Here is a 17927-nt window from a genome sequence, read left to right as displayed (position 1 = left end):
TCCCTCACTGTTCCCTTCTGTGAATAGACAGACAACCCAAAACCGGCTCAGGAGAGAAAGAAAAGAATTCAAACTCTTGAGTAAGTAAAAATATGTGTCAGGAGACAAATCAGATCTCATTTATGAAATAAAATGGAGACAATTGAGCTTCTGAACAAGAAGAGAACTTTTTCAAATTTCCCTAGGGACTGAAATTTTGTGGTTCAGGAGACAGTTTAACCCTGGATTGCCTGGGGACAGAGCCAAGTTAAATTTATTGCCAGACCTATGCATAAAAGAGGGGAAGGTGGAAATTGGGGCTCTTGCAGAAATAAGGAACAGTTCTGTAATGTAACTATAGAATCTAGAGAAATTAGCAAAGAAAATGTAATTCTATGTTCTTACTGAGTTCATTCTTTCTCCTTGGGCAATTGTTATGAGACCCATAGCTGCTGGTGGTATCTAAAACCTTTGACTTTCTGCCTTTCAAAGAGTTTTATTGGTAGACAGACAACTAGAATTCAATTAATGGCATGTTGAAGTTTCTCAGCCACGAAGCTTCTATAGAACCACTGAACCATGATCCCTTGTTACTTCACCCAAAACAATGTTCAGTCATTAACTTGAACTGACTGCTTTGAACTCACCAGCCAGAGGCAAAGAAATGTAATGGATCAGGGTTCTAGTTCTAGTTCTGTCAACTCTTTGATCTCTGATTTCCAAAGACTCTTGTTCACCCTCTCAACGGATAAGTAGCATGAAGCTCTTACTCTGAGCACAGCATCGTAACAAGCTTTGATCTTCGACATCTCTCAGCACAGAAAATGAGCTGGAAAAAACTGAAGTTGTGATGCCCCAGCCACTTCGACTGTTGAGCATGCCCAAGCCTGCCTTCTTTCTACCCCATCCCCAGCATATAACAACTGCTGTCATTTTTAGAGTGCTGACTGTATGCCATTTACTGCACTGGATTTCTTCAAGTAGTTCACAACAGCCCTGCAAGACATGGCTAATATTATTATTATTGTCATTTCATAGATAAGCAAACTTAGCTCAGAAGCAAGGTTGCAGGATTGTACAGCCCCACGAGATTCCACTCACATTGGAATCCATGAGCATGTGTGCTCTGGAGCATGAATAGTGCCCCCTGGTGGTGTGCAACCCTGTGGACCTGAGAGAGATCCAGTAGGTAGGGCCAAGTCTGTTTGACTTTTCCATATTTTTTAACTGCCTCTCTCACACTGATGGAGGGACATCTGTGCATGAGAGGCAGTCAGGAAAGAAAAGAGCAAACTCTGTATGTCAATCAAGATAATTCTGGAATCTTCCATGTGTTCCCCTCCTTTTATTCTTTTCCATTCTCCACACAGCCCTAGGTGGTATTAAAACAGGGAGCTATGTGCAGCATCAGGGTTGGGTAAAAAATAAAGCAGAAGAGCAACATAACCCTGTCTCTTTTTTTCTCCACTTATAATCTTGCCTTGTGGGTTATCATACAAGTCATCAATCTACCCCATAGGCATCCTCCTGGTCCACTCTGTTCTAATAAGCATCTTCAGGTAATCCCAGTGCCCCTATTACTGTGAATTTCTTGTGCCTTGGGATCAAACAGGAAGATACCCAACTGCCCATTTGACCAGAGCCTACATTGCTTTCTGGTAGAGGTGGATGTGGAAAGGTGAGGGGATGAGGGAACATTTGGTTACAATTTAAGAGTATAGCATCCCAGGGAAAAGTCCACTATTGCTCCATAGCCTGGAACCTGATCAGTTACCAAGGAGGGCAGGGGTGAACCTCCATGTTCCCCGACTTGTTATATGAGTGCCTGAAAGAGGCAGAGACAGATGGACATTCTCATTGGACACCTTAATCTAGAGGGGAAGAAATCATTCTAGGTATCTCTGAATGTATGCCGCAGTGTCTCTCATGGCTTTTGTTTCAAACCTCCAGACTGTGGCTCAGGTTTCCCTCTGTCTTAGTCCACTTTCTGTTCCTCTAACTGAATATCTGAGACTGGGTAATTTATTTGAAAATGTTACAGTCTTACAGTTCTAGAGGCTGGGAAGTCCAAGAGCATGGATTTGGCATCTGATGAAGAACTTCTTGTTTCATCATAACATGGCAGAATATATCATATGGCAAGAGGGCAAGAGCATGCATGTCAGCTCAGGTCTCTCTTCCTCTTCTTAGAAAGTAACAAAGTCCCATCATGGGGGTCTCACTCTGATGATCTGATCTTATCCTAATTACCTCCCAAAGACCTCACATTAAGTTTCCAACAAATAAAATTTGAGAACACATTCAAACCATAGCATTTTTCTTGCTTAGAATGTCTTTCCCTACTCTCACTCTCTATCCTTCAAGCCTCAAGCATCTTCTTTAGAACAGCTTCCTCCATTCTACATATTACTAGCCCCCAGTGTGCTCTTCCCATGAGCCCTTTAGCAACCTGTACTTCTCTGTATCATTATTTGCACCTCTCTACTTTAGGATCATCTGTTCATGTGTTAGTCTTCTCCAAAAGCTTGCACGCTTATTCATCTTTATTTTGTCCCAAACAAATTGCTTGGCCTTTAGCAGACCGTCAATAAATGTTTACTGAATACATGAGTTAAGAGGAGATTTAGAAATGCAAATAAGTTGAAAGTTAGCTTTCAACTTACCTAACTTTCCCCAGTCTTATGTCTAGCAATCTCCAGACATTTGAATTTTCTATTCACTTTTTCTGGCTATGCAGAAGCAATCTGCCTAAAGACTAGGACTAGACTGAGCAATTATTAACAGATTTCTTTTTTTTTTTTTTGAGATGGAGTCTCACTCTATCTCAAGAGTGCAGTGGCACGACCTCAACTCACTGCAACCTCCTCCTCCCAGGTTCAAGCGATTCTCCTGCCTCAGCCTCTCAAGTAGCTGGGATTACAGGTACATGCCACCATGCCAGGCTAATTTTTTGTTTTTTGGTTTTTTTTCAGTAGAGACGAGGTTTCACCATGTTGCCCAGTCTGATCTCGAACTCCTGAGCTCAAGCAATCAGCCCGCCACGGCTCCCAAAGCGCTAGGATTACAGGCATGAGCCACTGTGCCCAGCCTATTAACAGATTTTTTAAAATAATAATAATGGCAAGCATATATTGAGTGATTACTATGCCCCTAAGTTCTATTCTAATCATATTGCATATATTAGTTATTTAATTCTTGCAACAATTCCATAAGGTAGTCATCCCTGTTTTATAAATAAGAAAATGGGAACAGAGAGAGGTGAAGTAACATGCCAAGGACATACAACGAGTCAGTGGCAGATGTGGTTCCAGAATCCATACTTCCAATTCTTATGCTCTGCTGCCTCTCAATGAGAGAGATAAAGAGGACTGGACATCAATAGTCTCAGGTTGGTTCTTAGTTTGAAAGGTGGACCTAGGTCATAGGAAGAAAAACACATTCCTCTCTACTTCTTTGTCACTCCATGATTTAATTATCCTCACATTCTTCACCTTACATAACACACACACACACACACACACACACACACACAGAGCAAGTCCTCTGCTGCAAGGGCTGTTACCCTTTTCTGAATGAGCAGGGCTTCAGCTGTGAGTGGGCTGGGAAGTGTCGCACGATTCCAGGAGTGCTATAGTCCTGATGAAATGCAGAGTAGCTTGGACTCTAAATGAAATGGTGAATAAATTCATACAGCCTGGAAGGGACAGAGCATTGCTTTTCTTTCTAGGACAACTCTCTAAAGGATCGAATGCTTCCTTTAAGCTCTTATCTTGGTGAGAAAAGTAGGTCCTTTTGGGAAAATTCACTTATGATCCTGGAAAATAGGATGGTCACCTTTTAAGATTAGCAAATTTGTGCTAGAGTCACTCTGTGACTCTGTCTTGAGACTTAGTCTGTTTGGGTTACTATAACAAACTAGGACTTTAGGGCTACATCAACTAGGTGGATTACACAAAACACAAACTTCTTTCTCAAAGTTTGAAGGCTGGAAAGTCCAGGGTCAAGACACCAGCAGGTTTAATGTCTAGTGAGGGCCCACTTCCTGGTTCATAGAAGGTGTCTTCTTGCTGCATCCTCCACATGGTGAAGGGGCAAGAGAGCTCTCTAGTGCCGCTTTTATAAGGGCACTAATCCCATTCATGAGGGCCCGATCCTATGATCTAGTCATGCCCTAAAGGCCCACCTCCTAATATCAATGCATTGGTGATTAGGTTTTCAACATATAAGTCTAGGGGAACACAAACATTCAAACCATAGCAGGATCTGAGTTCATTCCATAATGGGGACACGGTGAAAAGGAAGAACTCAAAGGAGAAAGCTTTGAAATGTAGTTCTACGCCATTGAAAAGTCATGGTATTAAATAAGAGAATTGCCCGGAGGAACCTATGAATAAAGGTACTTAAAAAATGCTCAGGCTTCCCCAGAGGAACTGCATGCAGACCTGTTTTGCACGTCTTGAAAATCCACTGAGCTCACACATTTTTAAAGAAGGAACCCCATGAGGATTTTGAACATCTTAACATATTTCCACTATTTCTATATATAATGTCCTGAAGAAAGGAAAGATATTTATAGTTACTGGAGAAAGGATTTAGATGGAAATATCTATGTACTTTTCATTCAGGAGATAAAGGATTCTTGACTAGACTTTATTGAAGAAAGAGGAAAGACAGATCTTTCTAGATGTCTTTAGGAATGGGAGATGCACGTTGTAATTGAAGAGTTCAGCTTAGAGGTGAAGTGATTGAATAGAAGTTTAATAAGTTATATCCACTCTGTGAAAAGATCAGTCACTGAATTTTTTAATGTAATTGTGACAAAAATAGCCAGAAGCAGCAGAAGTCAGAAAAAGACTGCCCCCAAAAGGGGCTTTTTTAAAAATTAGGATTTGACTTGCCTAAGTAAAAAAACAATGTAGATATCCAACTTAACAACTTTAAGTAGGGGAAAAACTATTGGGATCGGTTTTGTTGGTTTTCTTTCTTTTTTTGTTTTTCTGTTCCTATCATATCTCACTCCTAGTAAGCGCTGCATTTCTGAATGAATCTAATAGTCTTCCTTTATTTTCACTTTTCATGAGGGGAGATTATATGTTGTGTGTTACCATGGTCCTACACATAATGTTAAAATTACAAAGCAAAATGAGGTAAAAGATATTTATTGACACCAAAATACACAAGTATTTCTGAACAAAATGAAAATATCTTCTGGTTTCTCACACAGAGCCATACTACACGGAAGGCAGGATATGCCAGTTTTCCTTTGTGGAAAAGTGTGTCCAGGCAGCCAGCTTCATGAGGAGTGGGCAGTTTTGCCCTTAAAAAACTGCAGGGAAGGGTTCTTTCCAGGGAGTGGCAGTTGGTGCTCCAGGTGTCGGCAGGAACAGGCCAGCTGATAGACATGAGCGCTCTAACCAAGTTCACTATTTACATCAAACTGACTTGCTGGGGGCTCTGGGCCTCTGGGCCTTGTTAAAAGATGATGCTGAACTGCGTCTTGCAACCCCACCAGCCTTAGGCTTAGGTCCTAAGCAAGTCTGGACTGTATCCCTGGCTCAGTGACTGACCAATCACAACAGGTGCCCAGTTGAATAGTGACTGTAACAGATCACCACTTTTAATGTTCCCAGAAGAAATGAGCACATAAAAACTAGCTGAGAAAAGCCCTTTCCCGCATCCTCCTCTGCCTATGTGGGCACTGAGGCAACTGCCCTGACTGTGAAAGTTCACCCCTTGTGAATATCACTCTTTAAATCCAAATTGCTTCATTGAGATCTTAAAAGGAATCTTGAAATCTAGATGACTGGGTAGAAGATTTGACATGGAATTTTACCCTAGAGTCAAAACAACTTTTAAAATATTTCTGCTTATTCAAGTTAGTTTCTCCTCCAGAAATCTGAAATTAGATGTGAAAAGTTAAAGATTATACAAACAGGGCTGCTTTCAATAATTTAATTAGACTCATGCCAAAAAGTGAACTTGCAGGAAATATTAAATATTATCCTTAAAGTAATTTGGACACAGACGATCACACATACATAAGGAGTGGGAAAAAAAAAGTTTCTCCCAAAAGTGCCAATGTTTTGTTTTGTTTGGAAAAATGACAACACAATTAGAGGTAAACAATATTTTCTTTGGCTCCATCTCCAGTTTCCCCATCTTGTCTGGTCATCGTCCTTGTCTGTAGATTCAGCTTTGCTTCTGTTATAAACGCCTGCAGCTGAGGGCGGTGTGAATTTGAATCGTGGGGGGTTGGGGACTCAGTCTGGGAGGTGTCCAAATCTGCAAAAAAAGAGACAGCACAGGTTACAGGAGTCCGCCTGAGATGTACAAGGCAGGTGTCTTGGAGTCAGAGTTCTCTAAGATTAGGAAATGCAGTGCCCATATAATCAGCCACAGAGAACGGCCAAGCCCAAAGAGAAACATAATCGGTATCAAATCATTTCATCAATATCATTAAGATGTGTTCAATTGTGTGCACAAACGTCTCCTATGACTAAATACGGGTTACCATTCATGGGATCTTAAAGCACTGCTACTGCTGAAAAAGGGGTGCCCATCTGTTTTTAAAAATGGGCAAAGATCAGGGAAATACAGTACGTACTCCAGGTATGTGTAAATCAACTATATTTGCTTCTGCAGAGCACCTTCCTTCAGAATATCTGTAAGTCAAGAATTGACTTCAAGGCTCAAATAATGTATTTGGCACTTTACCGATGTGGGCAAGGGGTCGGGGGAGAAAGTGAAAGAATCAAGGAGACCCTCCAGCCTCACCATTAAGCTGTTAATAACAAATCCGTTAATACTACACAAAGTACTCAGCAAGAGCAGCCAGGTTCCTAGGGAAAATCAAGCCAATGTCAGCTCTGACTGAGTTTGATGTTTTCTGGTTACCTAGCAACAGCAGGACACTGTATTCTCCCTCTTTCTGGTGAAATCCTCTAATATAATGGTTTCAAGGAGAGACAAAAGGGAGGCTTGATTTGAAGAAGACACTTGCTGCAAACCATATTCCCTGCACTTGTTCCACTGACCACTCCCTGTCAGGCTCGGCCATATGGCAAAATTATAAATAACCAGCCTGTGTTGGAGCAAAAACTTGAGTAGGAAAGCAAGTCCAGGTGGGAACAGAGGGCAAATAGCTCTGGGGCCCACCTGCTCTTTTTTCAGTCATTAAGAAGAGGCCACATACATGCCTACTATGGATTTATAAAAATTTAAGTTAAAAAAAAATTTAAAGAATATAAAGAAAAACAAAGAGGCCGTTGTAACCCTCGCCACATTTTCTTCAAAGCCTCTTTGATTTAGATGGATTTACACACCTACAGACATTCTAATGACACAAATGCTTGTGGCTTTTGCCCTCCTGAAGGATCTCTGGTTGCTAGAGAAGGTGGTAAGCAAGGCTTGGCAGGAATGAAAGGAAACTGTCCCCACAAGGATCCATCTTTGGGGACATGGTGGCTTTGACACACCTTATTTCATCCCATCTTCCAATAGGAGGTGGGTCAATGCAGGAGGAGCAGCCAGGGCCACAGGAGCAGTCAAAGGTTCCTGGAGGAGCTGCACCAAGGCTGGACTGTGTCTCTGAAGTAAAGGAGGACCCTCGGGGCAGGGGAGAGGAGAGAGAGAGGTAGGGAGGCATGGGAGTGAGGCTGCAACCATGGCTCTGCTCAAAGGCTTAGCCCATCCCTGACCCTGTAGATACCAACAGCTACAAAGCTTGATTCTACTGCCCCTGATTCTAAATGCTGTACCTCAAATACCAGGAACCCACTAACAAGTGAAACTGTAACTGTGCAAGATGCCTCTAACCGCCACCATTTACAGAAGGCTTTCTCTGGGCACAAGAATTGTCCCAGGTCTTTTACATTTGTCATCTCTTTCTCAGCCTAAAAATGCTAAATTTACAGGCTGGAAAACCGAGGCTGAGGCTAGTGAAATTCTACTTCACATGATGCAGCCAGAAAATGATCCAGATCTGAGCTCAGAGGTCGGCTGCCACGTCATGACGTCTTGCTCAAATGTTCAAGACCCTTGTACTTCTCATTTCTCTTTGTGCTGAAAATGGCTTGGCCATCTTTTCTGAATTAAGAGATCCTCAATGTTTAATAGTTTCCCTCCCTTAAATACTACATTTTGAAGAGTCACTTGCAAAAAAAGAAGAAGAAGAAAGCAAAGGCAAAACAAAAAACAACAACAAAAAAAAACAAGGGTATTGAGCTTCTCAAAACTGACACACCAATTGTTATAGAACTAGGAACCTCCCTTAATCGAGCAAACAAAAATATTCCCAGGCAATGATTTCCTTGTGAGGGCAACATTACAAATCAACCTGGAATGCTCTGAATCCTATTTTACCACATTGGGAGCCAAAGCATGCCTGTGGTCACAACACACAATCACACTTCCAATTCCTTTTCCCAGCCATCGACTGAAGCCATTTCACCTCTAAATACAAATATGCACAGTTAAATTGCTGCTGTTTAATTTTATATAACTTCAAAAGAATACCCCCAAATTTCCATCCAGCAGACTGAATAAGTCACCTAAGCCACCTAAGCTTCCTTGCCAACAGAAGGGCCAGCCAGGGCACAAAAATTACTACTTTGAGGATGAAAAATCATCCAGTGAAAGAGGCAGCTGGGAAGTGATTGCTGACACGTGTGACAATGCCAGATACACTGGTGGACCTTAACCTACGTAGATTTCCTTCATCTGGAGTGTGAAACATGGAGCAAAAAATTCAAAACACTGATATTTTGAGGTACCTGGAAAGTCCCCTTAATGGCTTCAAGAGAAGACATGTTTAAAAATAACCAAAGAATTGAATGTATATTAGAAATAATTCTTTTTTCTTAAGTTACATTGCATGCTCTAGTTCAGGAAGATAGAGCCTCAAGAATGAATAGGGATGGGGACGGCGAGTTTGTGTGTGTGCGTGTGTGTGTGTGTGTGTGTGTGTGTGTGTGTGGTGTAGAGGTTTAATCAGAACTTTTTCAAATAAGAATAAAAATACAGACGAAACACATTTCTAGGTGAGAGCTTGTCGTGCCCTAGGGTGAACGGCCCATGTTGTAATTCCAGATGTATTACTGGATGTGGTTGTGGTTGTATGTCACCTGGACGGGAACTCAATTTCCTTCTCCGTGTTCCTTCTTGGTTTTTACCTGAACTATGTAGGCAAGGTCAGACAGTCTGTCTTTGAAATTAGAAACCGTTGGGTGATTTCTGATTTTGTTACTCCATTTCAACTCTGAAAGAACCAGCACAGCAATTGTATATTTCTCAAGGCCAGCCACCTTTTTCCACACTTTTTACCCTAGAGAGCATGATCATCATATAGAACCCTAAACTGAAAAAACATTTGTTAATATTAAACCTCATTGACTCAGAAAGCAGAATTCTTGCTATGTAAAATTCATCATCCAGTTTCATTTGTGATCGAATTGCTTGTAAATCAGTGGCCATAAAAATGTAATAACTTATTTCTAATAAGCAAGGCATAGTTATACAATCAAAATTTGGTCAAATAAAAACCAAATACTATTATAATGAAATAAAAATTCAAACTATTAAAAAAAAACCTTTCAGCTAAGTATCTCAACACAATTTTGCCTATTGATATAAAAGAAATAATTTGATCCCTATCATTATCTCTGGAAACTAAACAGAGTGAGCACTATTAACCTTTAGAGCAAATAAACTAAAACACATAAAAGCCCCAAAGCCCGACTAAGCCAAGTAGAAAAGTACGATCTTGGTTGAGGGTTTTTTCTGCTTACATAACTGAGCTTTGGTTCACAAACTAAAATTTCAGCCTCTGCAGGAAATTTAGACTTCCTCACATTATGAGGACATCAGTGGGGGGTCTAAGTTAGTCTCCTAACATGGTTTCAAATAATTACAGGTATCCACATTTATGGCTGGCAGCATTCTTTTTCCTCCTGGGTATGTGGGGCAGGAAATACTGAGATTGTCAAGAGACAGGCCTGCAGACAGCACTGATATCCAGAGAAAGTTCCCTAAATCTCCCAATATTTAGCCCTTAGGTACAACCTGCTGCTTGACACTTGCATTTATGATTTTCACACTTTTCTCTGTTTACCCAATGTTGACATTCCTAACAGTGAAGAGAAATCAGCCTTCCCTCCATAGGCTTACCATTATCATCATTCTTCTGAGCCAACTGACTAATTGGCTATTTTCAAGACCAGGCTATAAACTCAGGGCATAAAATGCAACTATGCATCATATTTAAAATGAACAAAGTGGCTGGGCACGGAAGTTCACACCTGTAATCTCAGCACTCTGGGGGACCAAGGCAGGAGGATCACTTCAGGCCAGGAGTTTGAGACCAGCCTGGGCAACATAGTGAGTCCCTGTCTCTACAAAAAAATAAAAGTAGAAATAATACAATGAACAAAGTCCCTCCTAAACTGTGAAGTGAATAAATTATTTTAAATCACAGGGTAAAATGTAATCTTAGGCAAGTCATTGTCCCTCTCTAGGCTTCAGTTCATGAAGGACTGGACTGAAATTATCATTAAGGCCTCTTACACTTCTTATGTGTGAAATCTTACATTTGTATTTGGGCTCAGTGATTCACCAAATAATATTCTGGAAGTACACACACAAAAAAAGAATGCATTTTTCAACGGCTTTATACTTCAGAAACACAACCAAATTCATTACCTGAAGTTGCATTTCAAAATCATGTTTTTAAGGTAATTGCCACACTTGTCCCAGCACTATACCTTCAATCTTCTTAAGAACATATGTTTAAAGTGAGCCAACACACAATTCTCAAAAGCTGGTATTTGCAAAGTTAACTAATGAGTAGATGAACAGCAAACTTAAGAGTAGGTTGTCATAAAGAACAGGTCTGTGACAAGTAGAAAAGGGTTGTCCTATGATTTAAAAATATTTAGTTAATGCAGCCTTTGCCTTTTTCTGAATTTTCTGCTGAGAAAAGCATCATGATCGTGATCTTCGTTAAATGAAAGTTTTATGTAAATCTAAATGTATCAGTATCACTTTCATCATAAACATCTACTGTCAAGGTCTGAATTTAGCTCACCAGTGCACCCCGTGGCCAGGCACCCAGAAGCTCAGCGCTGCACAAAGCATGTTTAGTCTTCCGTCGAGAGCACTGATGACGCACTGTTCAGTTTTCTCCCTGTCTTATCCCAGTCCATCCTCAACAAAGGTCACGAAAAAGAACTTCTATTCTTGTTTATTTTAATCATGTGCCTGACTTGTACTGCTTATGACTAAATCCCTTGTGCATGTTCCTAAATCCAAAATTCACACTTTCCCAGAATAACTCTACTTCAAAAAAAAAAAGGTTTTATCATTAATGTTCCAACTCTGCAAAATAAGTTGTAGTCCCTATTTAGTGGTTGATTCATATTTACCCTCTGAAACATTTAAAAAATTGTTTCCTGATGGCATTACTGGCAATCCCTATTTTTTCTCAGGAGCATTAATGCACAACATTTTTTCTTCTAATGGAAAACATTTATCGTACAGAACTTGAGGTATCTTCAGAGCAAAGAAAAATTGGTCTCTGTCCCTAATTTTGTGCAACTCAATTTTCCATAGTGAGCCATAAATAGGATGTGAGCCTCTGGCATGAAAACCAGTCTGGAGTTGATATCTAAAGCAAACACTCTAAATTCATGTTATTCCCTTTTGTTTTCTTCATATACCAATACTGCACCTGAAATAAAAAAAAACTGAAGTGTGCTTTGGGGTGGGCATGTGTTTGTGTATGTATGTGATACGTATACTACATGTATAAATGTGTAATATAAGACAGCAAATTGTGTAACAGTTTTTTAAGTGGTGATTGTGAGAGTTGAACTTTAATCAGTACTTAACATATTTGGAATTGTCAATATGGGCTATATAAGTAATGCTGAGAAGAAACAGAAATGAAAGCAATTGATACAATGAAGATGAGATTATATTAACAGGAGATATCATATGGTACATCAGTCCTCTCTGCCGTCTGAACTTTGATTCGCTCTCAGGCTCTTCCTTCCCCTAAGAAGAAGGCAACTGTTAGGGAGCCGTGACCTTCACATCACAAGCCCCCAACAGGAGTATGGGGCAAATAATCCTACTTTTCTGTCTTTCTTGGGATGCATTTCAAAGTATGTTTCTCTAAACAGGATGCCAATAGGTATTGATGATAAAAGAATGCAGTGGTCAAATAAATTGATGACATTCTGGGTAAATCGAGTTTGTTTAATCAACAGATCCCTCAGAACTTTAACAGGCTCATGTGTATTATAAATCTCTCAGAGCAAAAAGCAGTATGCAGCATCCCCCAAACTCAGAGAGCTTTTTCTCACAGCGTACCCTGCAGCAGTGTGTTCCGTGTAACCTAGTTGGAGAAATAGTGCATTCAAGAATTAGAAGCCTATTAAAGATTAAGAAAGAAAAAATAAATGGTCAAGATGCCAGAACAAATCAAGAGTGAGAAGCTGGAAATAGGTGAGCTTTTCCAAATTCAGAATCTTATAAATTCTATATGTAACATCTATATTAGACCCAAGCAGTAATCATCAATGGCTACTAAAATCATTAGGAAAAAAGCTGATGTGAAACTTCATAACGGACAGATCAAGCTGACAACATCTGAACCCAAGGATCAATGTTAATATCACAAAAAGAGAAACAGACATTGTGTGCCAGGTGATGAGATGCAATTTACAACACCATCTATGTATATTTTTTTCATGTCAAAAAATAAAGCCTGCATCTAATCAAATTTGTATTCCCAGCTACCAATTTACAGGAAATATAGGTCCAGAAGAATATTTCAAATGACACAATAGGAATGCAATCAGCAAAATCCAGAATGTGGGGAATATTCAGGAAAAAAAAAATCAGCTGATCTTTTCCACAAAAAAAAAAAAAAAAAAGGGCCCTTATGACTCAAGAAGCATTTAATACAACAATAAAAAAAAAAACTCAACCCAGTCTTTTTAACAATTGTACATTTTTTAAAAGGAGACAAGAGAACTTTAGCTTAAAAGAGACAAGAGACATACCAACCAAATGCAATATTGAAATTATTTAGATTCCAATTCAAACAAACTGAGGGGAAAAAAATCTTTGAGACAATCCAGAAAAATCCAAGTACTTGAGAGCATGATTTTAACAACTGTTAATTTTTTTTAAGATGTGACGATCATATTGTGGTTATGTTAAAGGGGAAAAAAAAGTCCTTATTTAGAGAAAGACATTGAAGTATTTCTGGATAAAATGATAGGATGTCCCGGATTTGCTTTAAGATAGCCCAATGTGAGAGAAGAGAGAAAAAGCACTGAACTAAGATTAGGTTCACTAAACAATTCTCTCTACTTTTGTATAGGTTTGAAAATTTCCATAATAACTTTAAAAAGTTGATAGGCTTCCATATATTTTGACTACAATATTATAAAGGGTTCTGTTATTCCAACAGTCTAGCTTCTATATATCTAATATAAATAGAACACTGGGACAATAAATTAGAAGCCTCCTCTGGATGCCAAGTATGGTTGCAACTGTATGACAAGTCACTGGCTAGGGCATGTATGGGTTTATATCTATCTAGAGAGAGACACAAATTGTGTGAACCTACACTATAAAATGGATACGGTTCATCTGAGTTTATAGCTATCCATTAAAAACAAAAAGATAGATTCAGGTATGGTCTTTGATCTTGCCTAGAAAATCTAATAACATCTCCTACGTAAAATGGAATTCAAGAAATATTTCATCTTATAGCCTTGGTCTATCTGTCCCTAGAAATGAGTTGATAAGGTTTCCTTGGAATTTGGATTTCTATTCTCTAGTCTTTTTAATTTAAGTTCATTTTAAGCTTAAAAAGTCATATTTAAGAAATAGGAAATAAAAGTAGTATAACTAGTCCAAAACTATCAAAGTAAATTTCAAGTCATAATCGTAGTAGGTTTCAACGTATATTGCTAAATGAATTAGTGAATACTTAATTTGACAATTCTAATATAATTTAGAGTCATGGCAAATCACTAATTTGGAATTCTTATGTTTAGGAAGGATATTAAAATTTCGTTTAGTCTAATCCTGGTCTTCTTAGCAGAAACAAACTGAAAATCTAGTCAAGATAGGATTTCATTGCAGGGCTTCTCCTGTTCAGCCACTACCATTATTTGACCTTGGGTAATAACTTTATCTAGAACTTCCATTTCTTTATTTGTAAACTTAGGCACCTGAACTAGATAGCAGTCAGCCCTCAGCTTTTTCCCACCATGATACTCAGGATGACATTCACTCCCCTAGATTTAACCAAATTATAGGCTGTATCACAGATGAAACAGGCTGTAAACTATTAGTAATTCCTAGGCTAAAGCAGTCCCTTCAAGCTCTTCACTCCATGAAAAAGTATGTCAGAATAAAGTGAGGGAGAGAGCTGTTATTATGAGGACAAACTAGAATTTTCTCTAATTTATAATGATACATATTAAACTTTAGGAGTTCACAAACTTTAGTCGTTTGCTATTTCTAACATAGTACTTGGGCCATTTCTCATTACTGATAAAAAATAGATGAAGGTATGCATATTCTTGAACTGAAAGATTTCAAGTTTCTTAGAACACTAACCTTTTATGTTTTTATCACCAAAAAGCTTCCACGTTTACATTGTTTTTAAGGTATTTCGAGGTGATCTATATATGTAAACAGCCATGCTGTGGAAAACCTTTAAATTTACAAAAACAATATAACATATAGAGTATTTATTAAATGCCAGGCATTGTTCTACGTATTTTGTACACATCTCTTATTTAATTCAATCCCATGCCAATCCAAAATGATAGGCAAACTATGAAATAGGAAAGCAGGAGTCTAAACTAAACACGGAGACAAATCTAACTTGGAGAAAACCACACAACTCAGGAACACAGAAAGCTGAAGAAAACTTCCAAAAACCATAGTTACTATCTTCAAAAAACTAAGAGACATTTCAGCTGCAAGACAAGATTCCATATAATAGGAGCTGTAACAGAACAGGAAAAATATCTTGAATGTTTTAGTATGCTAGCTAATATTTTTTAAGCAATCAGTGGAATAGCAGGAGTTAAAGAACAACAAAAGAAATCTCACAGAAAATAGAACAAAAATATGAAGAAATGTAAATAGGAGAAAAATAAAACAGAAAAATCAGAGGATCCAGAAGGTCCAATTTCCAACCAGAAAAAACTGAAGAAAAGCAAGTATTTTTTTTGTTTTGAAAGAGTATCTCCTGGAACTGAGGGAAATGTGTCTCTACAGTGAAAGAGCCTAATAAATTACCAGTAAAAATGATTTTAACAAAAGGCCACACTGAAGCACGTTATAAAATTCAGATGAGGGGACAAAAAGACAATTCTAAAATTATCCAGAAAGAAAGAACAGGTTACAAACAAAGAATCCAGAATCGGAAAGGCATCGGACTTCTCAGTAGCAATGCTGGAAAGTGGAAGAATCAAACCCTTCAACATGCTGGAGGAAAATGGTTTTGTTTTCTAGAATTCTAAACCCAGATAAATTATTTAAAAAATGAATGTCAGAGTAGCAAAAATAAAATGAGAAGGACATTTCAGGTAATGTGGAAAAAAATTTCCTTTTATTAGACCTTTTCTTAGGGAGGTCCTGGATATATGTCCAACCAAATAAAAGAAAATACCATAAAGGGGGCAGCATGAGACTGAGGGCACAGAGGATTCAACACGGGAGAGAGACGGGATGGCCCTGAGTGACCACACGGAGCAGGCCTGGAGAGCAACGAGTCTATAGTGGAACAGAAGCACGGAAGACCCTAAAGGCAAAATTTCCAGGAAAGAAAATGAAGTGGATAGGTGTTGACTGTATTGAGTGTGTTTAAAATAATATTGATCAGTTATTGAGAGAGGCACAGGAGCTTTGGAGGAAAACTTAGCAAGGAATAAGGAAAAAAGTATGCAAATAAAAAACAAGGCAGATGGTTAGTCTCAGTAGGATGGAACAGCATAGTCGGTAACATTTTGAGCAGTTTCCGCAGTTGTAGTTGATTTTTCTCCACCTAGAAAGAGCTCAGTTCTCACCAATGTCCTTTTCTAATCTTAAAGTGTTCACGTCATTGTAAACATGGTTTCTCTGAAAACTATTTCTCAAAGTACAAACTATATTAAAGCTATTCCACAAGAATTAACTTGTCTGTATAATTAAGAGTGGACACATTTGAAACTCCAAAATCTGCTGTGAGTCAGAAAAAACTTTTATGAATGGGAAACTCATAGAAGGGGGAATCTAAACATCCAATAAAAATGAAATGATGTTAAATCTCATTGGTAATCAGAGAAGTATGAAAGAATGAGTTACCATTTCATACCCAGCATATGGGCACATTTTAGAAACCTAACAATGCTACGTGCTGGGTAGGTAGGATCCGGAGGAACTGGAGTTCTCATATCTTGCTAATGATAGTCACACTGTACGACAACTTTGGAACAAAATCAGTCATCCCTGGCAATACTGAAGACATCCTCACCACTTCTAGGTGTTATAGTTGAAATAAACTCTCATTCATGTGACTAAGGAGATGAGCATAAAAGGATGTTTACTGATCTTTACTTCTAATAGGAAAAAATTGGTAAGATCACCTAAACACTCCTTAGTAATAAATATGCTAGAATTTTTTCATTAAAGAGAAATAACATATAGTAGTTTAAAATGAGCAATTTGGGTCACATGTAAGAATATGCATTCTGAGTGAAAAACACTAAGTTGCAGAACATACATATATATTGAAATGGCTATATAAGTGCTAAAAATTATGATGTTTTGCTTTTATATATAAATATGTAGCAATATTTTAAAATGCAGCAATAGCATAAAAATGTACCGTGGAAATCATCATATCCACCAATTTTAGGATATTTGTTAACTCTGAGTAGGAAAAAAAGGGAAAAGATATGGGTAAGAGACTTTAGCAATATCTAACATTTCTTTACAAAAGTAAAAAGGCAACGATCTGAATACAGCAAAATAGAAATATTTGTTAATTGCATGTCTAATACCTATTTTCTACACTTTAAAAATTTTCAAAATTAAAACCTTTATATTTAAAAATGTATTAAACTACAACACACAATTGTGTGGTCTTTATTTGGATCCTGAGTCAAAAATAAACTGGAAAATGTATACACACATATCACATTTGTGAAACAATTGCCAATCTAAATATATGAGTATACGTTGATATTTTGGAATTATTGTTAATGTTTTCCTAGGTGTGATAATGATTTTAAAAAGAGAGCCTTATCTTTTAGAGACATATACTGAAATGCCTATGGATGAATAAATGCTTACAGATGCTGATTAAGATTCGCTTCAAAATAATACAGTGTGTATTGGGGTAGGAGTCTAGGTGAAACACAATTAGGCATAAGTTCTCGATTTTTTTGAAGTTGAGTGTTGAGAACATGAGTGGTTATTATATTCTAATTTTGTATGTGTTTAAAATTGTCCATAATACAATCAGGTAGACAAGAAATATGTCAAATTCTGTTTGTAAATAATCAAAACAAATTAAGATATTCAATCTTGGAGTTCCTGTTAAGAAGTAGGGAGTTTTTATGAGTGTGCTGAATTAAATGACATATAGGTCATCAGCCTCAAGAATAGGGTAGTATTTTTACGACACTGAATTTCTCTTAAGGATCTACAGACCAGGACTTCTAAGTACCTTGGCAAAAAAAAAGCCAACTTTCTGGGGAACTGCCTGCCTCACAACCCTACCCACACTAAGAGTTATGCCTCCCATTTTGCTGAGAGAAGAAAAATCAAATTCATTTCTCTGCCAGCTGAGTAAGGCAAGAAATCAACCTAGGAATTTTAATGCTGCATTTACTTCTTACTGGTTCAGTAGAGGGAAAAACAGCTGTTAAAATTCTTAG

The 17927-nt window shown here is 38.1% G+C and overlaps 1 protein-coding gene across 3 annotated transcripts in view; it reads right to left on the bottom strand.

The window, feature by feature from the left end:
- Positions 1-5917: 5917 nt before the first annotated feature.
- ARHGEF28 (Rho guanine nucleotide exchange factor 28) overlaps positions 5918-17927 on the bottom strand; it is a 257148-nt gene continuing 245138 nt past the window's right edge. For all 3 annotated transcript variants that reach the window (XM_064376046.1, XM_064376048.1, XM_064376049.1), the window contains one exon: positions 5918-6261. In XM_064376046.1, coding sequence (XP_064232116.1) covers positions 6092-6261 — 170 coding nt within the window. In that variant the 3' untranslated portion in view covers positions 5918-6091. The remainder of the gene's footprint in view (positions 6262-17927) is intronic.

This window comes from Aotus nancymaae, unplaced genomic scaffold, assembly GCF_030222135.1.
Source record: "Aotus nancymaae isolate 86718 unplaced genomic scaffold, 86718_ANA_hifiasm-v0.15.2.pri h1tg000014l, whole genome shotgun sequence".
Lineage (NCBI taxonomy): Eukaryota > Metazoa > Chordata > Mammalia > Primates > Aotidae > Aotus > Aotus nancymaae.
The sequence above is the reverse complement of the archived record's forward strand: the minus strand, read 5'-3'. Positions and strand labels throughout refer to the sequence as shown.